This window comes from Somniosus microcephalus, chromosome 1 (genome assembly GCF_052327205.1).
Source record: "Somniosus microcephalus isolate GS21.2 chromosome 1, FLI_Smic_1.0, whole genome shotgun sequence".
Taxonomy (NCBI): Eukaryota; Metazoa; Chordata; class Chondrichthyes; order Squaliformes; family Somniosidae; genus Somniosus; species Somniosus microcephalus.
This window is the reverse complement of record NC_140987.1, coordinates 439103652-439127187: the sequence shown is the minus strand read 5'-3', so window position 1 is coordinate 439127187 and position 23536 is coordinate 439103652. Positions and strand designations below refer to the sequence as shown.

Sequence of the window (23536 nt, the reverse complement as noted above, 5' to 3'; positions counted from 1 at the left end):
CGGAGCTCATGGGGGTAGTGGCACGGTTGCCTGAGGCCATCGAGTCCCTCTCTCGGAGTGTCACCGACGTCGGGGCCTCACAGGCCATCAGTTTGGCGGCATTCGGGGCAGCTCAGGCAGCGAGTGGGCAGCTGATCAGTGGTGCCGTGCAGTCACTGGGTGCTCTGATGAGGTCACTGAACAGGTCAACACAGGCACTCACTGCTGCCACACTCGCTGTGTCAGCCAGGCATCGCCAGGGCACCCGGCGCGCTGCAGCAGCACAGCGGTCTGTCCCTCGGCAGATTGGTGCGCATGCTGCAGTGCTGGCCCGGGCGAGTGCCAGTGTCTCAGGCGACCAGCGAGCGCCTGCCATCCGCCAGCTTGCCCCCATTCCTCCAGCCGCCACTGCCACTCCCCCAGTGGAGCTGCTGCAGCGACTGATGGCCAGCCACAGCTGCAGCATTCAACAGCCGCCCGCTCAACGGCCAGACCTCGACTAGGCCGACCCCCAAGGGCATCTGCCGTCACGACATGTGCCCCTCTGGAGCCTGCCCCCAGCCTTGCAGCAGCCAATGGCCTTACTTTGAGGAGCAGCAGGGAGGGCAGGGGCCACACAAAGATGGCCAAGGCATCGACCTAGCGGGCCAAAAAGTCGAATGTGTGGCCAGTTGTGTTTGTTTTTTGAGGCCGAGAATTGGATGTGTGTTTTTTGAGGCCGAGAATTGGATGTTTGTTTTTTGAAGGCCGAGGATGTGATGTTTGTATTTTACGAAGTCAGAGGATGACGGCCATTTTAGTTGCACTGTTTTGTTAATCCTCTCCAGGTTGTGGGAGCGAGTAATGTGTTTGAGTGTTTTTTGGGGGTTTCGTCTGTTTTTGGTTTTCATGTGGGAAGGGCCCTGAGTTTGTACAATAAAGCATTTTATTTATTAACATTGTCCATGTTTGATCTTTGAAGTGTTTGTTGCCTTAACCGGCTGAGGGCTTGCGGAGCGGCTGCAATCATGTTCTTTCATTGGCACAAGCCATTCCCTGACAGGGGGCCTAGAAGTGACGTTCAATAAGCCGCCGACGGGCGGCCCTTGGACCTTGTGCCTCCCTCCTGGGCTGGTACTCCTCGTCCTCCTGAGGTGGGGGTCCAACGTGAGGTGGCAGTGCCCGAGTCCTGCGGATAGCCAGGTTGTGCAGCATGCAGCAAACGACGACGAATTGGGAGACTCGGTCCTGCGAATACTGGAGGGCTCCCCCGGAGCGATCGAGACAGCGGAACCGTTGCTTGAGGACACCGATTGTTTGTTCTATGATGTTCTTAGTCGCTTGATGGCTCTCGTTGTATGCCTCTTCAGCAGGGGTCGTGGGCGCGCGGAGCGGGGTCATGAGCCAGGTACACAAAGGATAGCCTTTGTCCCCGATAAGCCATCCTCTTGGGGGAGGCTGTGCCTGGAGCATGTCAGCCACAGTTGTCTGTCGCAGGATAAAGGCATCGTGGCTGCTGCCTGGAAAGCGGGCATTGACAGCTGGGATGCGCTGCCTGTGGTCACACACCAGCCGTACGTTGAGGGAATGGTAGCCCTTCCGGTTGCGGTAATCCTCGGCATGCTCCAGAGGTGCCCGCAAAGCCACATGCGTGCAGTCAATGGCGCCCTGCACCATGGGGAAGCCCGCTATTCTTGAAAATCCCACTGCATGCTGCTGCTGCTTGTCCAGGGTCATGGGGAAGGAGATGAATTGATGTCTCCTTGTGAAAAGGGCTTCGGTCACCTGACGGATGCAGCAATGCACGGCGAACTGGGAGATGTTAGCGATGTCCTCAGCAGCGGATTGGAAGGAGCCGGTGGCATAGAAGTTGAGAGCCACCGTCACCTTCACTGCCACCGACAGAGACGTCCTGCGCATCAGCTGTGGCTGCAGATCTCTCTGAAGCAGCTGGCAGATGTCTGCAACCACCTCCCTTCTGAATCGCAGCCTCCTTACACACATCGCGGCAGACATGGTCAGATAGGAGGACTGCTGGCGGTATACCCTGGGTGGGTAAGGCCTCAGTTGGCGACGCCTGTTGCCCCCTCTGCGTCTAGCCAGGGCTGCCACTCTCTCACGGCGTCTGTAAGCCCTTCTGGCATAAGGCTGAAAGTCAGCGTTGGCACCCAATGCAGCCCCCATTATATGCTGGGAAACAATGAGCTCTCAATGAAGGCAAAGATAATTGCTAAGCTCTGGCCCGAGCCAAAAATACCTGTCCTAGTGTTGGTCCAAACCAGTAAGCTCTCCTCCTTGGTCTCTCTCCAAAAAACCGTTGCACAAGAGTGAATGCTGCAAAATGGCTGCCCTTTATAGTGCAGGGTAAGTGCCCTTTAATTAGCGCTCCCCGCGGCCCGCCTCGGCTGTGTACCGTTCCACTTCACAGTCATTCGGGCCGCCCGGCGCACAATGGGGCGGCGCGAGTGAAGTTCCGGTTCGGGGCGCACAAAGGGCGTTGCACTAGTAAATGACGTCATGATCTGCGCGCGCAGCAGGGCGCGCGCTAAGACTTTGCGCCGGCGCTAAATGTGTACTGAAGTTGGGGTGAGGCACAGATCGCGCTGCGCCCAGCGCTCGAGATCTACTCCTCCTAAGGCGCTAACGGCTGGCGCGCCCAACTGAATTTCTAGGCCAGTTTCTTAGTCACTATTTCACCTCAGAACCCTCCATAAAGCCACCACAGGCCCTCCATAAAAAGATTTTAAAAATATAAGTAAATCATACAAGTTAAAATAAATCAAAAGCAGGGGTCACAGTCTAAGGATAAGCCATTTAGGACAGAGATGAGGAGGAATTTCTACACCCAGAGAGTGGTGAACCTGTGGAATTCTCTACCACAGAAGGCAGTGGAGGCCAATTCATTAAATATATTCAAGAAGGAGTTGGATATATTTCTTAAGGCTAAAGGGATCAAGGGATATGGGGAGAAAGAAGGGACAGGGTACTGAATTTGGATGATCAGCCATGATCGCATTCAATGGCAGAGTAGGCTCGAGGGGCCGAATGGCCTGCTCCTGCTCCTATCTTCTATGTTTCTATGTAATGCATTCTTCATGTTTTCAGGAACGCTCAATTACTGATAAAATTGGAAACAACAGTCTTGGAACAGACGTTATATCATCTCTAGTTTTTTATTTACTGCTTTTTAAATGCTTGGCTTGTGGCCTTTTGAGCATCCCCGATTATAATCGCTCAACCGTTGCTGGCCGTGCCTTCCGATACCAAGGCTCTAAGCTGTGGAATTACCACCCTAAACCTCTCCGCCTCTCTACCCCTTTAAGACACTCCTTAAAACCTACCTCTTTGACCAAGGTTTTGGTCATCTGTCCTAATTTCTCCTTATGTGGCTCGGTGTCAGATTTTTGTCTTATAAAACTCCTGTGAAGTGCCTTGGGACGTTTTTCTAAGTTAAAGGCACTATATAAATACAAGTTGTTGTTGTTGTGGTGTATAAACTAACTAACATTAATCTCGTCCTACCACTTCTCACTATTATTGATGCCTAACTTTCAGCCTATAAATTTCTCACTACCACATCCACACTGAACTCAGACCCTGAAGAAAGGTCATCGACCTGAAATGTTAACTCTGTTTCTCTCTTCACAGATGCTGCCTGACCTGCTGAGTGTTTCCAAGCACTTTCTGTTTTTACTTCTGAACTCACACCCTGCAGTTCAACAATGGTGCCTTGCTGACAGTTTGCATCCTGCAATCCGCTTCCCGGGATTATTTACAAGGCCAACCATGAGCTTTTATTCGGATAATCTGATTGAAGCAAGATCCAAAAACAGTGCAATCACCCATCCTTCTCTCTCCTCTTCGCAAGGTGGTGACTCATTCTGGGGTACAGTTGCACAGGCACTAAATCAAACTACTTTCTCCAAATGACTGCTCTTCATGTGCGAGTCTAGACTAGCAATGTCAACAGGCTCTTCAACACTATAGAGAATTAATGCTAAGCTTGATCCTGTTCTCGCCCAACACCTACTCCAGCAGGAGTAACTAGACAGCAATCAAATGCCGTGGCTCTGGCTGTTTTTTTTTTAAAGAACAGGACAGATGTGAGTGCACTAGAGAGAGTACAGAGGAGATTTACGAGGATGTTGCCAGGACTGGGGAATTTAAGCTATGAGGAAAGATTGGATAGGCTGGGGTTGTTTTCTTTGGAACAGAGGAGGCTGAGGGGAGAACTTTTTCACCCAGAGGGTGGTGGGAGTCTGGAACTCACTGCCTGAAAGGGTGGTAGAGGCAGAAATCCTCATTGCATTTAAAAAGTATTTGGATATGGACTTGAAGTGCTGTAACCTACAGGGCTATGGAAAGTGGGATTAGGCTGGATAGCTCTTTCTCAGCCAGCACAGATACGATGGGCCGAGTGACCGCCATCTTTGCCGTAAATTTCTATGATTCTATGACTAAGAATTAGAAGCAGGAGGCCATATGGCCCCTCGAGCCTGCAGTCAACTCAGACCAAAGATGTAACATAGGCCCTTCCTGATCTACCTGGTCCAGTACGACAGAAAGTAGTATATTTGCCCAGCAGTAAATATACTGGCAGGCCAAGTTTATATAGTTAAGATATCATCTGAACTATTCGGTTGGACCCTTAAAAAAAGTAAGTATAATGTTTAAGGAGTGACTCAAAAGAATAATCAACCAAAATTCACATTTTCTGACAGGCTATGCTTTTTTTTTTAAAAAGTGGATTCTGCCAAGAGGAAAAATGTACAAACACTTTATATCACCGATCACTTTATTCATGCATTGTAGCAGCCGATAATTAAAACCAGTAAACAAAAGACTTGCTGGAACTGTCCTTAGTCGGTAAGCAATGCAATATAATGTAACTGGCTGGAGTGCCCGGCGGTGCCGAGGCTTTTTCGAGGGCATGTTGTTGTTGGAAGAGAGAGAGAGAGAGAGAGAGAGCGACTGGGGGGAAGAGAGAGAGCGACTGGGGGGAAGAGAGGGCGGGGAGGGAGAGGGCGGGGAGTAGGAGGGAGGGAGAGGGCGGGGAGGGGGGAGGAAAAAGCTGGAGATGTAACAGATATTAAGCAGGTGCAGAGACGGGGGGGGGGGGGGGGGAATTGAAAGAACATCCTGTACTTTTGTAAGAGGCAGGAAAGATAAAATGTTGCAAATGGGAATGGCAAAAATCATACTGCATGAAAAATGGGGGCAGGGATAATTATCTGAAATTGTTGAACTCAATGTTGAGTCCGGCAGACTGCAAAGTGCCCAATCGAAAGATGAGGTGTTGTTCCTCGAGCTTACCTTGAGCTTCATTGGAACAATGCAATAGGCCGAGGACAGAGAGATCAGAGTGGGAGTGAAGTGGTGAATTAAAGTGATAGGCGACCGGAAGCTCAGGGTCACCCGTACGGACTGAACGGAGGTGTTCCGCAAAGCAGTCGCCCAATCTGCGTTTGCTCTCCCCAATGTAGAGGAGACCGCATCGTGAGCAGCGAATACAGTATATTAAATTACAAGAAGTACAAGTAAATCGCTGTTTCACCTGGAAGGGATGTTTGGGGGCCTGGACAGTGGGAAGGGAGGAGGTAAAAGGGCATGTGTTGCATCTCCTGCGCTTGCACAGGAAGGTGCCAGGTGAAGGAGAAGGGCCATTGGGGGTGATTGAGGAGTGGACCAGGGTGTCACGGAGGGAGCGGTCCCTTCGGATTGCTGAAAGGGGAGGTGAGGGGAAGATGTGTTTGGTGGTGGGATCACACTGGAGGTGGCGGAAATGGCGGAGGATGATCCGTTGAATGTGGAGGCTGGTGGGGTGAAAGGAAGGTGGTTCTGGGAGGGAGGGGAAGGGGCGAGAGCAGAAGTGTGGGAAATACAACGGACACGGTCAAGGGCCATGTCAACCACGGTAGAGGGGAATCCTCGGTTGAGGAAAAAGGAAGACATGTCGGAAGCACTAGTATGGAAGGTGGCATTGTCAGAACAGACGCGGCGGAGACGGAGAAACTGGGAGAATGGAATAGAGTCCTTACAGGAAGCGGGGTGGGAGGAAGTGTAGTCCAGGTAGCTGTGGGATTCGGTGGGCTTGTAGTGGATGTTTGTTGAAAGCCGATCACCAGAAATGGAGACGGAGAAGTCAAGGAAGGGAAGGGAAGAGTCGGAGATGGACCATGTGAAGGCGAGGGAAGGGTGGAAATTGGAAGTAAAGTGAGTGAACTTATCTAATGTAATGCAGTGTTTGTTACTGGACTAGTAATCCAGAGGCCTGGACCAGAAATCCTGAGAACGCAAGTTCAAATCCCACCATAGCAGTTTCAGAAGTTGAAATCAATAAGAAAAAAAATCTGGTTTTAGTAAAAAAAAGTGACCATGAAAGCAAATGTCATAAAAGCACAACTCGTTTATTAATGTCCTTTAGTGAAGGAAACCTTTACCCGGTTGATTCTTAGCTGCCCTCTGAAGTGACCGAGCAACAACATTCCCTCGAAGTTGCGAGGCCGCGCGAATGCGCAGTGTCTGCGAGGTCCCGCGGAGGCCGCTCACCGGCTTTTGCATTGTAAAAAAACCGCGCATACGCAAAATTTGAATGGATCACACAGCCAGTTAAAGGGCCCGCACAAATAAATTACAGGGAACATGGATACAACTGAGTGGCTTGCTCGGCAAAGAATTGCAAGGGCTGCAGCAGGTTCATGAAGACAACCCACCAGCGCCTTCTCAGGACCACCGCGGACGGGCAATAAATGCTGGCCTTGCCAGCGATGCGCACATTCTGAGAACAATTATTTTTAAACTGCTACTGAGCCACACAGGACGGTCCCAAGTTGAATCCTTAACAGGTAATGAGCTGGTTGACCTCAGCTAGGGCAGTAACTGGAACACTACAATTTGCCTCAATACTCTGGGCTAGTGAAGCTGGAGAGGGGAAAAAATAGCAGCCAGGCTTCCCATTCCTGATCTCTAACCCATGCGGGAAAGAAGATCTGTGGACACTGATTGAGGACAGGATTGGTCTCTGCTGTCGTGCCTCACATGATTGAATAGCTTGTCAATACTCACTATCTAGGCCGACATGTGAAGAATAGACATTTGAGCAAAGTACTGGGGATCTACTGGTATCCATGGATATAGACACCAGCAAAAGTCAGAGGAGGGGAGAAACATACCTTTTTATTTGTTGAGTTGATTGCTGAAGTGGAATATACTATCGGAGAGGATGCCGAAGCCATTGTTTACCCAGGTTCTTAGCGGAAGCAAAGTCTACTGCAATAAAAACACACCAGTTAGCTATGGCAACACTTCCACAGGTGCATAGAGTCTCTCTCAAAACTTAAATGAGCCCTGTACGAGTCAATAGAGTGAGTTGTCTTGCACGGATTTTGATAAAGTCTCTGTCCATATTTGTCGTCTATTTCTAACCTTCTAAATATTACAAAGTGATTCTTCATCTGTGTAATTTTACATCAACGGCACTTTATATCCTTACCTCACAATTTATATCCCAGTTCATTGGGGTAGGTAACCCACATCAACTCAGCATCATCTACCTTTCTGCAGCATGCACACTTCCTGGAGGGGGGGGGGGGGGGGGGGGGAGCGGTGGGCTCGAGAATAATTAACAGCAGGTTTCAGTATAAATCGAACTGCTGTGAGGAAGTACCAAACAGAGGCCGGTATCACCCCACAAGAGGGAATAATTTCCCCAGGTCCTTTGCACACACCAGCAGTGCTAGAGCCCCCGGTACATACCACCCACTTGTGCGCCCAAGCAGTCAATGCATCCCTGGAGAACAAAGAGGGAATCCATGCCCTCAAAAATATAAATCGGACGCAGTAAATTATTTTTTCCCTTTTTTTGATGACTACTTTACTTTTAAAAATAATTAACAGCACACACAGAACAAATTGGATGCACATGGTAAAGTAATTCTATTCGACTGATCAAATATCTATACTGTATAGTGTAGAGTACTTTCGAATACATGCTTATTTCAGTAAAGCATAATAGTGAAAACTGTCCTTCTGACATAGTCAAGCACTGGAAGACAAGACATTTCTGGTGATTGTAACATCTGTACTATCCATGCTTTGAATATAGAATCATTCAGGTAACAAACTACATAATGGGTTGGCAGAGGAACATGAATATTTTACAGAAAGCGTGTCCAAGCTCTCTCTCCTTGTGGGCCATTCAGATTCATATCAAGAGCCTTGCAGGTCATAAAGAAAGTCAATGTTCCAATTAATGTTCGTATATATCAAACTTCAGATACTAAGAGCGACTGGTATTCTGAGTTACAATTTATTCACTAACGAGGCAAAAGTGCTAAGAACAGTCTTTAACAAACCAGGCACATAAAATTCAAACACAAACCAGCAAATAGGAAATCTAAGCTCAAACACAACAAGAGCTGCCTGGGCTTGTGAGTCATACATGGACACCCATTTTCCCAGTATTCTAGGAATAAAACTAACATGTAACACTCTTTTTAATTCTGGTGTTGAACTCTTCCACTAGATCAAGTGTTAAAAGATGTCTGTCGACAGAACGGTACCATAGTGGTAATGTCACTGGGCTAGTAATCCAGAGACCTGGACTAATGACATAAGTTCAAATCCCACCACGGCAGCTGGGGATTTAAAAAAAGAATAAAAAAGCTAGTATCAGTAATAATAACCATGAAACTATCGGATGGTTGTAAAAACCCATCTGGTTCACTAATGCCCTTTAGGGAAGGAAATCTGCCACTCCTACCTGGTCTGGCCTATGTGTGACATAGTCATACTCTCAGAATCATACCTTTGAACCAATGTCCCAAACCATCACCATCCCTGGGTATGTCCTGTGGTGGTGGCACAGTGGAATAGTCGGGAAGGAGTGACCCTGGGAGTCCTCAACATTGACTCCAAACCCCATGAAGTCTCATGGCTTCAGGTCAAGCATGGGCAAGGAAACCTCCTACCACTCTCCCTCATGTTGAACACCACTTGGAAGAAGCGCTGAATGTACGGAGGGATTTCAATGTCCATCACCAAGAGTGGCTCGGTAGCACCACGACTGACCGAGCTGGCCGGGTCCTGAAGGACACAGCTGCCAGTCCGGGCCTGAGACAGGTGGGCAGAGAACCAACACGAGGGGAAAAACCTACTTGACCTCGTCCTCACCAATCTACCTGTCGCAGTCCATGACAGTATTGTGGAGGCGAAGTCCCGTCTTCACACTGAGGACACCCTCCATCGTGTTGTGAGGCACTATCACCGTGCTAAATGGGAGAGATTCAGAACAGATCTCGCAGCTCAAAACTGGGCATCCATCAGCAGCATTGTATTCCACCACAATCTGTAACCATCCTTCACTCTACCATGACCATCAAAGGCAGGGGACCAACCCTGGTTTAATAAGGAGTGTAGAAGAGTATGCTAGGAGCAGCACCAGGCATACCTAAAAATGAAGTGCCAACCTGGGGAACTTGCAACACAGGACTACATGCATGCTAAAAAGCGGAAACAACATGCTATAGACAAGGCTAAGCGATCCCACAATCAACGGATCAGATCAAAGTTCTGCAGTCCTGCCACATCCAGTCGTGAATGGTGGTAGACCATTAAACAACTAACGGGAGGAGGAGGCTCCATGAATATCCCCATCCTCAATGATGGTGGAGCCCAGCACGTGAGTGCAAAAGACAAGGCTGAAGCGTTTGCAACCATCTTCAGCTAGAAGTGCCGAGTGGATGATCGATATCGGCCTACTCCCAAGATCCCCACCATCACAGAAGCCAGTCTTCAGCAATTCGATTCACTCCACGGGATATCAAGAAATGGCTGAGCGCACTGGATACACCAAAGGCTATGGGCCCCGACAACATCCCAGCTGTCGTGCTGAAGACTTGTGCTCCAGAACTAGCCGCGCCTCTAGCCAAGCTGTTCCAGTACAGCTACAACACTGGCATCTATCCAACAATATGGAAAACTGCCCAGGTATGTCCTGCTCACAAAAAGCAGGACAAATCTAATCCGGCCAATTACCGCCCCATCAGTCCACTCTCAATCATCAGCAAAGTGATGGAAGGTGTCATCGACAGTGCTATCAAGCGGCACTTACCAATAACCTGCTCACTGATGCCTAGTTTGGGTTCCGCCAGGACCACTCGGCTCCCGACCTCATTACAGCCTTGGTCCAAACATGGACAAAGAAGCTGAATTCCAGGGATGAGGTGAGAGTGACTGCCCTTGACATCAAGGCAGCATTTGACCGAGTCTGGCATCAAGGAGCCCTAGTAAAACTGAAGTCAATGGGAATCGGGGAAAACGTTCCGCTGGCTGGAGTCATACCTAGCACAAAGGAAGATGGTTGTGGTGGTTGAAGGTCAATCATCACAGACCCGGGACATTGCTGCAGGAGTTCCTCAGGGCAGTGTCCTAGGCCCAACCATCTTCAGCTGCTTCCCTCCAACATAACATCAGAAATGGGGATGTTCGCTGATGACTGCACAGTGTTCAGTGCCATTAACAACTCCTCAGATAGTGAAGCAGTCCATGCCCGCATGCAACAAGACCTGGACGACGTTCAAGCTTGGGCTGATAAGTGGCAGGCAACATTCGCGCCACACAAGTGCCAGGCAATGACTATCTCCAACTAGCGAGAGTCTAACCACCACTCCTCGACAGTCAACAGCATTACCATCACCGAATCCCCCACCTTCAACATCCTGGGGGTCACCATTGACCAGAAACTTAACTGGACCAGCCACATAAATACTGTGGCAACAAGTGCAGGACAGAGGCTGGGTATTCTGCGGCGAGTGTCTCACCTCCTGCCTCCCCAAAGCCTTTCCACCATCTACAAGGCACAAGTAAGGAGTGTGATGGAATACTCTCCACTTGCCTGGATGAGTGCAGCTCCCACAACACAAGAAGCTCGACACCATCCAGGGCAAAGCAGCCCTTTGGAATGGCACCCCATCCACCACCTTAAACATTCACTCCCTCCACCACCGGGGACAGAGAGGCAGTCGGTGCCCGCTGGAAGGAGCACTTCGAAGATCTCCTTAACCGAGACTCTGTCTTCGATGTGAGTGTCCGCAACTCCATCCCGCAGCATGCTACCCGCCACCATCTCTGCACAACCCCAGCCTGGCATGAGGTTGAAAAGGCCATCCGACAACTGAACAACAACAAGGCCTCAGGAGCAGATGGAATCCCTGACGAGGCGCTAAAACATGGCGGAGAAGCACTATTGGCGCGAATATATGAACTAATTTCTCTTATTTGGAAGGAGGAGTGCATGCCAGGGGATCTCAGAGATGCCGTAATCGTGACCATCTTCAAGAAAGGTGACAAGTCCGATTGCGGTAATTACAGAGGAATCTCCCTGCTGTCTGCCACAGGGAAAGTTATCGCAAGAATCCTCCTCAAATCGCCTTCTCCCAGTGGCTGAAGAGCTCCTCCCATAGTCGCAATGCGGATTCCGTCCACTAAGGGGCACAATGGACATGATCTTCACTGCGCATCAACTACAAGAGAAATGCAGGGAACAGCACCAACCACTGTACATGCCTTCTTCGACCTCACAAAGGCCTTCGACACCATCAACCGTGAGGGATTATGGAGTGTCCTCCTCAAATTCGGCTGCCTTCAAAAGTTTGTCACCATCCTCCACCTGCTTCACGACGACATCCTGACCAACGGATCCACCACAGACCCAATTCACGTACGGACCAGGGTCAAGCAAGGCTGTGTCATCGCACCAACGCTCCTCTCGATCTTCCTTGCTGCAGTGCTCCATCGCACCCTCAGTAAACTCCAAGCTGGAGTGGAGCTAATCTACAGAACAAACGGGAAGTTGTTCAACCTCTGTTGCCTCCAGTCCAGATCCAAGGTCGTTCCATCCTCTGTCATCGAATTACAGTATGCAGACGACGCTTGCGTCTGCGCACACTCCGAGGCCGAACTCCAAACCATCGTCAACACCTTCACCGAAGCGTACGAGAGCATGGGCCTTACACTAAACATCTGTAAGACAAAGGTCCTCTACCAACCTACCCCCGCCACATAGTACTGCTTCCCGATTATCAAAATCCATGACGAGGCCTTGGACCACGTGGACCGCTTTCAACAAGGGCAGACGTCGATGACGAAGTCAGTGTGCCAGTGCAGCCTTCGATCACCTGAGGAAGAGAGTGTTTGAAGACCAGGACCTCAAACCCGGCACTAAGCTCATGGTCTACAGAGCAGTAGTGATCCCCGTCCTGCTGTATGCTTCAGAGACATGGACCATGTACAGCAGGCACCTCAAAGCACTGGAGAGGTACCACCAACGCTACCTCCGCAAGATCCTGCAAATCCATTGGCAGGATAGGCGCACCAACGTCCGTGTTCTCGCTCAGGCCAACATCCCCAGCATCGAAGCTTTGACCACGCTCGATCAGCTCCGATGGACGGGTCACATCGTCAGCAGGCCCGATACGAGACTCCCAAAACAAGCGCTCTACTCAGAGCTCCGACACGGCAAGAGAGCCCCAGGTGGGCAGAGGAAATGCTTCGTGGACCCCCTCAAAGCCTCCTTGAAAAAGTGCAACATCCCCACTGACACCTCGGAATCCCTGGCCCAAGACCGCACAAAGTGGAGGAGAAGCATCCAGGAAGGCACCGAACACCTCGAATCTCTTCGCCGGGAGCAAGCAGAAGCCAAGCGCAACAGCAGAAGGAGCGCACGTCAACCCAAGCACCCCACCCACTCGCCCCTTCAACCACCATCTGCCCCACCTGTGACAGAGACTGTAGGTCACACATTGGACTCATCAGTCACCCGAGAACTCATTTTTAGTGTGGATGCAAGTCATCCTCGGTTCCGAAGGACTGCCTAAGAAAGAAGACCGTGGCTGCAGTGTGTACCATCTACAAGATGCACTGCAGCAACTCGCCAAGGCTTCTTCGGCAGCACCTCCCAAACCCGCGACCTCTTCCACCTAGAAGGACAAGGGCAGCAGGCGCATGGGAACACCACCACCTCCAAGTTCCCCTCCAAGTCACACACCATCCTGACTTAGAAGTATATCGCTGTTCCTTCATCATCGCTGGATCAAAATCCTGGAACTCCCTACCTAACAGCACTGTGGGAGCACCTTCACCACACGGACTGCAGTGGTTCAAGAAGGCAGCTCACCACCACCTTCTCAAGGGCATTTAGGGATAGGCAATAAATGCTGGCCTTGCCAGCGATGCCACATCCAATAAACGAATTAAAAAAAACTCAGTTGGTACAACTCATAGCCACGCCCCTCACCTCCCACACCATAAAGTTTTTTCATGTTTATGTTAAATTCATTAAAAAATGATATAGTGCTCATGGTGAATGTTAGAGAGCACCTTGAAGGAAAGAATTCTTAAAGCTTGGCTAGTCCCAACCTAAGATTCAGTTTTGACGGCCGTTTTTGAATTTTCCAAACATGGGAATTTCAACGCACAAAATGACTTCCCAATACAGTACTTGGTAGTCTCCTGGTCAAAACATTAAAGAATCTTAGTTAATTTGAAAAGATTCCTCAACAGGCCATCTTTAAAGTCATTCTGTATACCTTACTGTACTCTCTTAAAAGTTGTTCTAGGTTGCTGGACAATATAGACAAAAATAACTTAATAAAGTGCTTTTCATGACCTCAGGACTTCCCAAAGTGCTTCACAGCTGAAGAATTCCTTTTGAAATGCAGTCACTGTTGTAATATAGCAAACACAGCAGCCAATTTGCACACAGCAAAATCCCACAAACAGCATATAGAATCACATAGGTCATTTATCTCACTGCTGATTCTAATAATCTATTTTTAGCGATGCTGGTTGAGGGATAAATGTTGGCGAGGACACAGGGAGAGCGCCACTGCTCCTCTTCGAATAGTGCCATGGGATCTTTTACGAGGGCAAATGGTCCTCGATTTAACTTCTCATCTGAAAGGGGGCACCTCTGCCATTGCAGCACTCCCTCAATACAGGAAACTCTCGATTTACCGGCACCTAAATAACCGGAAATCTCTGTTAACCGGCAAAATTCAGGAGTAGGTTCAGCTAAGTTTTACTTCATATTAGTGGCCATTCCTGGAGCTGTGGCTGTGTAACCGGGGTTCCTGCACTTGTTGCTAAGCAACAGGGACGCTTGGTCTGTGGCCGGGGTTCCTGCAGCTGTTGCTAAGCAACAGGGTAGCCTGGATTTGTTGCTGTGTACGGAGCTCTCGTACCTTTTAACTGTGCCTCTCTGTAATCCGGACTTTTTGATATACCGGCACCACGCCGGTCCCGGATAAAAAAGTGTTTCCTGTACTGCACTGAGGTTTCAGCTGAGATCATGTCCTCAAGTCTCTGAAGTAGGGCTAAACTCAGGACCTTCTCGGAGTCAAGGCCAACACCATATGATTTTTTTCTCTGCCTTGACCATATAAAACTAAATAGGAAAAGAAATCACTTGGTCGAAGGGTCTCTGATGTTTCAGTGGGCAAAATGCTCCGTGTGATGTGGTACTGAACAATAAAGATTAAGAAGGTTCCCAGACTCCATCCCTGGTCTGTGGTTAATTAGCTGAACTCAGTTGAAGTAAAGCCTCTACAATTGGCCTCAGATCACAGCCACGGTTTCCATTCCTGATTGCTATCCAGCAAAAAGTGTGCATCTGTGAATGTCTGGTGAGGACTGGAACACAAGGTCCTGCGTGGCCAGGCTCGCTGCCCAGGTTCGCACATAAAAGAACAGCTGCAGAGTCTGCTGGTGACGGTGGAAGGCCAAATCAACATCTTCAGGAGAAAGGGGGAGAATTTTTTTTAAACATCAGAACGGACTCTAATGCTGTTCCTTGGAAGTACTGCAGGGATGCACATCGCTAGCAAAATACAAATAATGGATGACTGAGGGAAAATTAGACATTCATTTCATCCCATTTTGGGTTTGTCCAACACAGCAAAACGGCAAAATACGCCTAAATCTAAAAAGTCACCCTTTCTACACAGCTAAATTCTTTGAACGCTCGCCAACAAATTCTTGTAAATGGAAACCAGGAAAAATCTTGTAGGCATAGTAGAAAAATCTTCCTCTGAATTTATGAAAATGAGTTGGGTGCATCACTGATTTGATTTCAGAAGTGAAAGGCTCCCGTTATAAACAGCAGGTGCGGCCATCACAGATGCAAGCACACAATTGCTGTGTGACCTAGGAGCTGCAAAATCGTTCGAAGAAAGCTTAAAACAGCATGCAGTTCACAAAGATAATATTTCAGAAATTACCGGAGAAACTAAATCAAAAGATCTTGGTGAAGCAACTCGTCTGGATTCATCACGTAGCCAACTGGAATCCTAACACTGTGTTCTGGCATGAAAATACATTTTGGACTGACAAAAGATTCTTTGTGTCAATCTTTGTATAAATGCAGTAGTAACATCTCGACAGAATTTTTGCTACGCCCATTTTTTTAATGAACAAACTTCATTTACAAACTTGTACAAACACAGTTTTCATTGAATCATCGTGAACAGTGTCTCCTAAATAAAAATCTGCATAGTTCACTTTTTACTCCTTGTGTGTCTATAGAATTTTTCTTCATCTACTTGCCTGAGGATGGGGGCAAGGCCTGCTCCCAGGAACACTGCCGATGCCAGCCTCCAGGGGCTGCTAGGACCCACTCAAACATGATTCGCCTGTTCAATTCTTCCTCCCCTTCCCCCCCCCCCGCTAGATATCATGGTGTGGCTTAAACCAGGAACTGAGGCATAGAACAGGATTTAAACTGCACCCATCGTCACTCTGCACCACTGTTATTCAGGGGAGTTCTCCCCGGTGCCCTGGCCAATATTTATCGTTTAACCAACATCACTAAAACAGGTTGCCTGGTCATTATCACATTGCCGTTTGTGGGAGCTTGCTGTGCACAAGTTGGCTGCCTCATTTCCTACATTACAACAGTGACTACACTTCAAAAGTATTTCATCGGCTGTAAAGTGCTTTGGGTCGTCCTGAGGTTGTGAAAGGCACTGTATAAATGCTAACCTTTCTTGTTTTTATTGGTTATTCTAAGGTTTTCCTTTTTAAAAAAAATTCTGGACGATTCATACAGTCCAAAAACTATTGAAGAGAATACCTTGAAATAATCAAAAACAGTGCCTCTGGACAGCTAAAAGGCGGCAGAAACAAGTCAGGAAAACACCAGGCTAGTCATTTTTTTTTTTTAAAACACGCAAGACTTAGGAGAGCACACCCATTTTCCAGCCAAGGCTCTAGATTGGATCTCCTCAGTAAGATCCAATGCGAGTCCAGGCCAGTTTCAGAATCCTGATGAAGAACAGGAATTTGGAATGTTTGTTGTTGGATTCAGCAGAATTAGTACACAAATCCCAATACTTGTTTGCTACACTACGACAAAAGGTTCAACAAATTTACAATAAAAAACCACAGCAGCTGTCAACGACAGAAGTGTTCTTGATTTCATTCGTAACATTATTATATTTACACACAATTGTTGAGTAATCATTTAAAGAAAGGTTACCCATCAAACGATATGATCACACTTCGAACTAAACTATTTCTTTCTAATTATCACCATTTAGATCTTCTAACCACTCAGTTATTCAGCTCCATGCCAGTAACATCACAGGATTGTGAAGGAATGCTCCACATGGTGACAGGGTTTGATGAAAAATCCTTTTGACAAAATAGTTTTTTTTTGCTCAAGTAGACCCAGAGTCATTGTGTAAACAGAAAGGCATGCTGACTTTAATGTGGTGAGATGATCTTCTCACAATGTAATTTGACCATACAATATGCTGCTACTTCAGTGTTCATACATTACAGTCCAACTACGTGAAAATTTCACACCAAACTTACTGAAAGAACCTCCATATATTCCACAGCATACAGTATACAATGTCAATCCTCTTCTACAAAAGTACAACTCGCTTTAAAGGAAAGATCTACACCCTCAAAAAAAAAGGTTCCCTTCTTCCCCAAAGTGCACCTTGGTCTATTATTTGCCTTCCTGTTCCCAGTTCTCTTCTCCATATCTTACGCATCATGCAAGATTACTGAATGAATTTTGGCATTAGATTATATTTTTCTGGAAAAGTGTCCCTTTTCTGAAGACTTTTCAAAAGCTGAATTTATTAGAAAAGTAAAATAAAAAGAACACAGGAATTAGGAGCAGGAGTCAGCCATATGGCCTCTCGAGCCTGTTCTGCCATTCAATAAGATCATGGCTGATCTTTGACCTCCGCTTTCCCGCCTGATCTCCATATCCCTTGATTCCCCTAGAGTCCAAAAATCTATCTATCTCAGCCTTGAATCTACTCAAAGACTCAGCATTCACAGCCCTCTGGGGCAGAGAATTCCAAAGATTCACAACCCTGAGTGAAGAAATTCCTCCTCATCTCAGTCTTAAATGGCCGACCCCTTAAGTGACTTGTGTCACTGGGCTAAACACCTTCTCTCTCTCTCTGTGATGGCTCTGAGAATTCTATACAGGTCTGTAGTACAAAACTGCCTATGATTTGGCATTAATCAGTAATCAGGTTCAGAAAGACACTACCCAGGTACTGTTCGGAGGTTGGCATTAAGACACATGGAGCGGAGTAAAAGGAGTTTTACTTTGCATCTGGCCCTATTTAAGTGACCTGAGAGTGCCTGATTGATACTAGAAAAGCAAATTTCTCCAATGCAGGCAATCAAGATGTGCACAGGTATCCTAACCCAACAAAAATCAATCCATCTCAGTCTTGAAAATTTCAATTGGCCCAGCATCCAGAGCCTTTTGAGGGAGAGTGTTCCACTACCCTTTGCAAAAAAGTGCTTCCTGATTTCACTCCTAAATGGCCCAGTTCGAATTTTATTATGCCTCCTTTTTCTGGATACCCCCCCACCACAAAAAATAGTTTCGCTGTATCGACCCTCTTGAATCGCCTCATCATTTTAACACCTCAACCAGTATCGTACCTCAACCTTCTAAACTAAAGGTAATGCAAAGCAGGTTTATGCAACCTGTCCTCGTAATTAAACCCTTACAGCAGTGGTGTCATTCTGGGGAATCGGCGCCGTACACCCTCCAAGGCCAATCTATTTTTCCTGAGATTCGGTGCCTATAGAACACAGTACTCCAGATGGAGTCTGACCAAGGTTCTATGCAACTGAAGCATCACTTCCACACTTTTGTATTCCAACCCCCTTGAGATAAGGGCCAGCATTCCATTAATCACAGGGGACTGCTGTCTGTTACTAATGTGCCATGACACCCTGCAAAAGGAAAGATAAAATTAGGGGGAAAAAAATTAATAACGCCAGCTGTTCAGTTTAAAGAGAACAGAATTTGGAGTCAACTTCAAGGACACAAATAAAAATCCTACGACATTAATGACAGAGGTATCCTGTGAAACTCTACAACAGAGTCTAACGTACTTCATTTTAACCTGGCCTGATACAGGCGATATGGTTTGATATGTAGCTTGCAGTCTCAAATAAAATTCCTTCTACAAAGGAGTAATACAGGGAACCTCAGAAATTATTCAAAATGCAACCAAATTTGACCAAGCTTTTTTCTCAACTTCGTTTTTTCAAATCCAAATATAATTTTTTTACATCGTCTTTTTGCAGTCTCTTATCTATTTGTTCTCTTCCTTGTTCCTCTTTTTAAAATACCACATGAAGTTTTCAGTTTTACTTTTTTTTTTTAAGTTCACTTCATTATCATGTCTATATTTCATCTCAACTTTTCAAAACATTATTTTCATGTACTTTTACCTTTTTCTATAAATCTATTTCTTCATTCCCATTATAGTCATGTACTTTTTTTGTTAAAAAAAACAATACATTTATCTTTCTCTCCATTTCGATCTCCCTCATGGCTCAGTGGTAGCACACTCGCCCAAGTCAGCAGGTTGTGGGTTCATGTCCCACTCGAGACACAAAATCTAGGCTGACACTCCAGTGCAGTGCTGAGGAAGTGCCGCACTGTCGGAGGTGCCGTCTTTCAGATGAGACGTTAAACCGAGGCCCCGTCTGCTCTCTCAGGTGGACGTTAACGATCCCATGGCACTGTTTTGAAGAAGAGCAGGGGAGTTGTCCCCGGTGTCCTGGCCAATATTTATCCCTCAACCAACATCACTTAACAAAACAAATTATCTGGTCATTATCACATTGCTGTTTATGGGACCTTGCTGTGCGCACCGCATTTCTTGCATTACAACAGTGACCACACTTCAGAAATACTTTATTGGCTGTAAAGCGCTTTGGGACATCCTGAGGTCATGAAAGGCGCTATATAAATGCAAGTTCTATCTTTCTTTCTCTCACTTATTGCCATTTGCAAAAAGGAATGAAGATTTTAAGTAACCAGCAAGAATGGCAAAGGAAGTGAGCAATGGTGGTTTGTCACTGGGATAGACTTTCCTTTAACAAGTGTTTTTACAGTCTATGACATCAGGTATCCGTACCAACGATATAACTGGCTGGTCACTTGTTCGGTGTGTCTAAACAAAACGAGTGAGGGGACTAGAACATAAATCTGTCCAATTCTCAGAAATCAATCAATCAGAATACAGTACATATTCTGAAAAAATTCAGTATGACTAACAGTAACATACAAATACAAGAGGATGAATTATACTTCCCCAAACACTGCTGTCTAGATTTCTGTAAACGGTTAAGACTGCATGCTAAAATGTTGACAATAAATGGGAATTGTTGTTCTTTCATTACTGTGAAGGCTAAATCAATTACTTAGGCATCTGATCAGCAATGTTCACGACTACATTAGCCAGGCCCAGCTGATTAGTTAATACTCTCCAGGGTGCAAGTCATGAATCTGACTTCCCATGATGGACAGGTCTCTAGTTCAGGGCATACTACAAATGATTAATGAGGTTTGAAATCTTAATGTCGCAGTACAGTAATTCTGGGGAAATCACATGGGTAATATCTACTGTTCATCTCAATGGTTCTAATGGTATAAAATCATCTCTAGGGCACTGCAGCTTTTGCACAATAGAGTTGTTTGGGATTAGATTAACTCTGCAAGCCACGCTATAATTTTAAACAGATTCATAATTAAGATGGCAGCTCATTTATTTTGGCTTACTCCTGTTCCTATGTTGAAGCAGTTTGTTCTAAAGCAAAAATAAAGAGGAACTGCTTTAGAAACTACTAGTTGCTCTTTCACAACTAGCTTACTTAAATTTACAACTGTCCTTACCAATGTATGCTCACGTAAAGAAAAGCATCGCGCTCTGAAATGTGCATCTGCAGACCACAAGCAGGAGCATCAAGTAAATCCAACACGGAACTGAACAGTGCTTGCTGTAACTGTCCAAAAATACCAGACCTGGATAGATAGGCACAACATGCAAAAACTTTTGTAAGCTGAACCTATCTACTCAGTCCCTATCAATAAGGTGTGCCATAGTTATACTTTGCAGGTATATGAAGGTCCCATTTCCACCACTTTTCTCTGCTTCTCCCAAAGGCAGAGACAGATACTGAGGTATGGTCCCCAACGGACAGCGGTAACCCACCAGTGGCCATGTATGGACAGGAGCAGGGACACTGACATTTTTCCCTTCCCGCACCAAGGGACAAAGAGGCCAACAGTAGGACTCTGGTTACTCCAGCTGACTCTCCACAGACAGGAGAGCAAGCCTGGGCCGTGTGCTCCAATCCCACAGCATGCTGTGCATTCATGAGAATAATTCATGAAACCATTTCCGATCCACTTTGCATTTCTCGACATTGAATTTCACCTGCCATCTGTCTGCCCAATTCCCCGAGTATAGTCAAATCCTCCTGTAGCTTATCCTGTTCGGCTTTGCAGTCTACCACCTTCTTTAGTTTTACATCATCTGCAAATTTAGCCACAGTGCTCATGGTTCGTAGTTCCAGATCATTTATAAAGATATATTAAAGAAGAGATCTCAAAACAGACCACTGTGGGACTCCACTGGTAACATTCTCTCAGGCTGATGACGTTCCTTGTACAGGAAACTCTCTGGTATCCGGTACCGATGGGACCGGGATGGTGCCGGTTGATTAAAAATTCCGGATGACGGAGAGGGTTATCTACCGAGGCTATTTTTAACAAACAAAGAGTCAGACTCCTGTTATTGAGGTGTTCGGACTTCTGACAGTGCCAAGAAGCCAAGTAGTGGCAGTTTGGAGAACTACCCCCACTGACTAACTCGGTCACCGTGGGAGACTCGGACTCGGCAACATTTCCGGTTATTGAGGTGTTTTCGGAGTATGAATTTTGCCAGTTAAGAGAGAATTCCGGATTTAGGTGCCGTTTAAATGAGAGTTTCCTGTACCACCGCCCTCTGGGTTCTGCCAACCAACTACGTATCAATTTACAAATAATTCCACTGATTTCCACTTTTTTTTATTTCCAATGCCAACCTTTCCAGAGGACCTGTGTTAAAGGCCTTACTGAAATCCAAGTACATCACATCCACTGCCTTACCTCTATCAAGCTCCTTTGTCATACCCTCAAAGAAAACCAGCAAGTTAGATTGGCAAGACCTCCCCTTCGTGAACCTATATTGGCTATCTTTTATGATTTTATTTAAATCCAAATGCTCCATGATCTTACCTTTAATAAGGGTTTCCATAACTTTATCCACAATGGACAGCAAACTCACTGGTCTGTAGTTTCCTGGGTCATTTTTGCTTCCTTTTTTAAAAATTGGAGTAACATCTGCCTTTCTCCAGTCCCCAGGCAAAGCTCCAATATTCAGTGATTTCTGGAAGACTTGTGCTAGAGTTCCTACAATTGCCTTAAGAATCCTTGATGCATCTTATCTGGCCCGAGGTGTATTCACCTTAAGTTTGCACAGCTGTTTGGCAACAAAGAGGTTGTAACTGTTTGTTTTTGCCTTTTTTATAAAGAAAAGCCCGGTACAAAACTAACAATTGGAATTACACAGCCGGTCAGTCAACAACTGCAGAGAGAAAAGGCAGGTTAGGACACGACAACCCTTCATTAGAACATTCTGATGAAGGGTACAAACCCAAAATTTCATAACCTGCCTTTTCTCTTTCGGTGCCGATTGACTTGCCATGTGTTTCCAACATTTTCTGGTTTTGTTTCAGCTCTCCATCACCTACAGTAATTCCTTTAAATTTAACAAAAGTATATCCTTTCCACATTTTTTTCACAATTAAAAACTTGCAAGTTGGCCTTTACTTACAGTTAACCACAGTCAAAAACTGAAAATGCACATGCATAGGAATGTCATATTTTAGAACATAAGAAATAGGAGCAGGAGGAGGCCATTTGGCCCTTCGAGCCTGCTCCGCCATTCAGTAAGATCATGGCTGATCTTCCAACTCCACCTTCCCCCACTATCCACATATCCCTCGATTCGCTTGGTATCCAAAAAGCTATCGATCTGTGTCAACGACCGAGCCTCCACAGCTCTCTGGGGTAGAGAATTCCAAAAATTCACAACCCTTTGAGTGAATTTCTCTTCATCTCAGTCCTAAATGGACGGCCCCTTACTCTGAGACTGTGACCCCTGGTTCTAGACTCCCCAGCCAGGGGAAACATCCTCCCTGCATCTACCCTGTCAAGCCCGGTAAGAATGTTGTATGTTTCAATGAGATCACCTCTCATTCTTCTAAACTCCAGAGAATATCGGCCTAGTCTACTCAATCTCTCCTCATAGGACAATCCCCCCATCCCAGGAACCAGTCTGGTGAACCTTCGTTGCACTCCCTCTATGGCAAGTATATCCCTCCTTAGGTAAGGAGACCAGAATTGTACACAATACTCCAGGTGTGGTCTCACCAAGATCCTGTATAATTGTAGTAAGACTTCTTTGCCCTTTTTCCTTGGAGTGTCACAAGAAGTTTCAATTAAAAATGTACATATTGTAACAAATGACAAAACAACAAAAATAAACTTGCAAAATGGGCATATAATATTGGCAAATGAATTTCAACACAAGTGTGAGATATAACATTTTGGTAAAAAAATAAGGAGGTCACATATTGGAAAAAAATGAGGTTGAGGATCAAAGGGATCTGGGAGTACAAATACACAACTCACTAAAAGTAGCGATGCAGGTTAAGAAGGCCATATTAAACAAAGCATTAGGGCTTATTTCTAGAGGGATAGAATTGAGAAGTTATGCTAAACCAGTGTCGAACCTTGGTTAGACCACACTTGGAGTACTGTGTATAATTCTGGTCACCATATTAAAAAAAAGGATAGAGTCACAAGAGAGGGTGCAAAAAAGATTTTCAAGGATGGTACCAGAAATGCAAAGTTATACCGATCAGGAAAGGAGGAATAGGCTGGGTGACTTTTCTCTTGGAGAGAAAAGTGACTTAATAGAGAGAGATACCAAGGTTCACTAGGTTGATCCCTGGAATGAGAGGGTTGTCCTATGAGGAGAGACTGAATAGATTGGGCGTATAGGCCTAGAAATTGGGTTGGGGCGCCAAAGTGGCGCAAAAGTCGGCGGAGCGCAGGATTTAGCGCAGCGATCGGAGTGATACCGATCGCCAGAAATTCAGTTTCAGTGCCCCTCGAGGGACACGGGGCGAGGCTCGAGGCGCT

General features: G+C 46.4%; 1 protein-coding gene across 3 annotated transcripts in view; it reads right to left on the bottom strand.

Annotated features, from left to right (window-relative positions):
- The window catches only part of mtm1 (myotubularin 1), a 151218-nt gene that overhangs the window by 115961 nt on the left and 11721 nt on the right, over nt 1–23536 (bottom strand). For all 3 annotated transcript variants that reach the window (XM_086001477.1, XM_086001471.1, XM_086001461.1), the window contains exon 2: nt 7131–7227. In XM_086001477.1, coding sequence (XP_085857603.1) covers nt 7131–7193 — 63 coding nt within the window. In that variant the 5' untranslated portion in view covers nt 7194–7227. The remainder of the gene's footprint in view (nt 1–7130; nt 7228–23536) is intronic.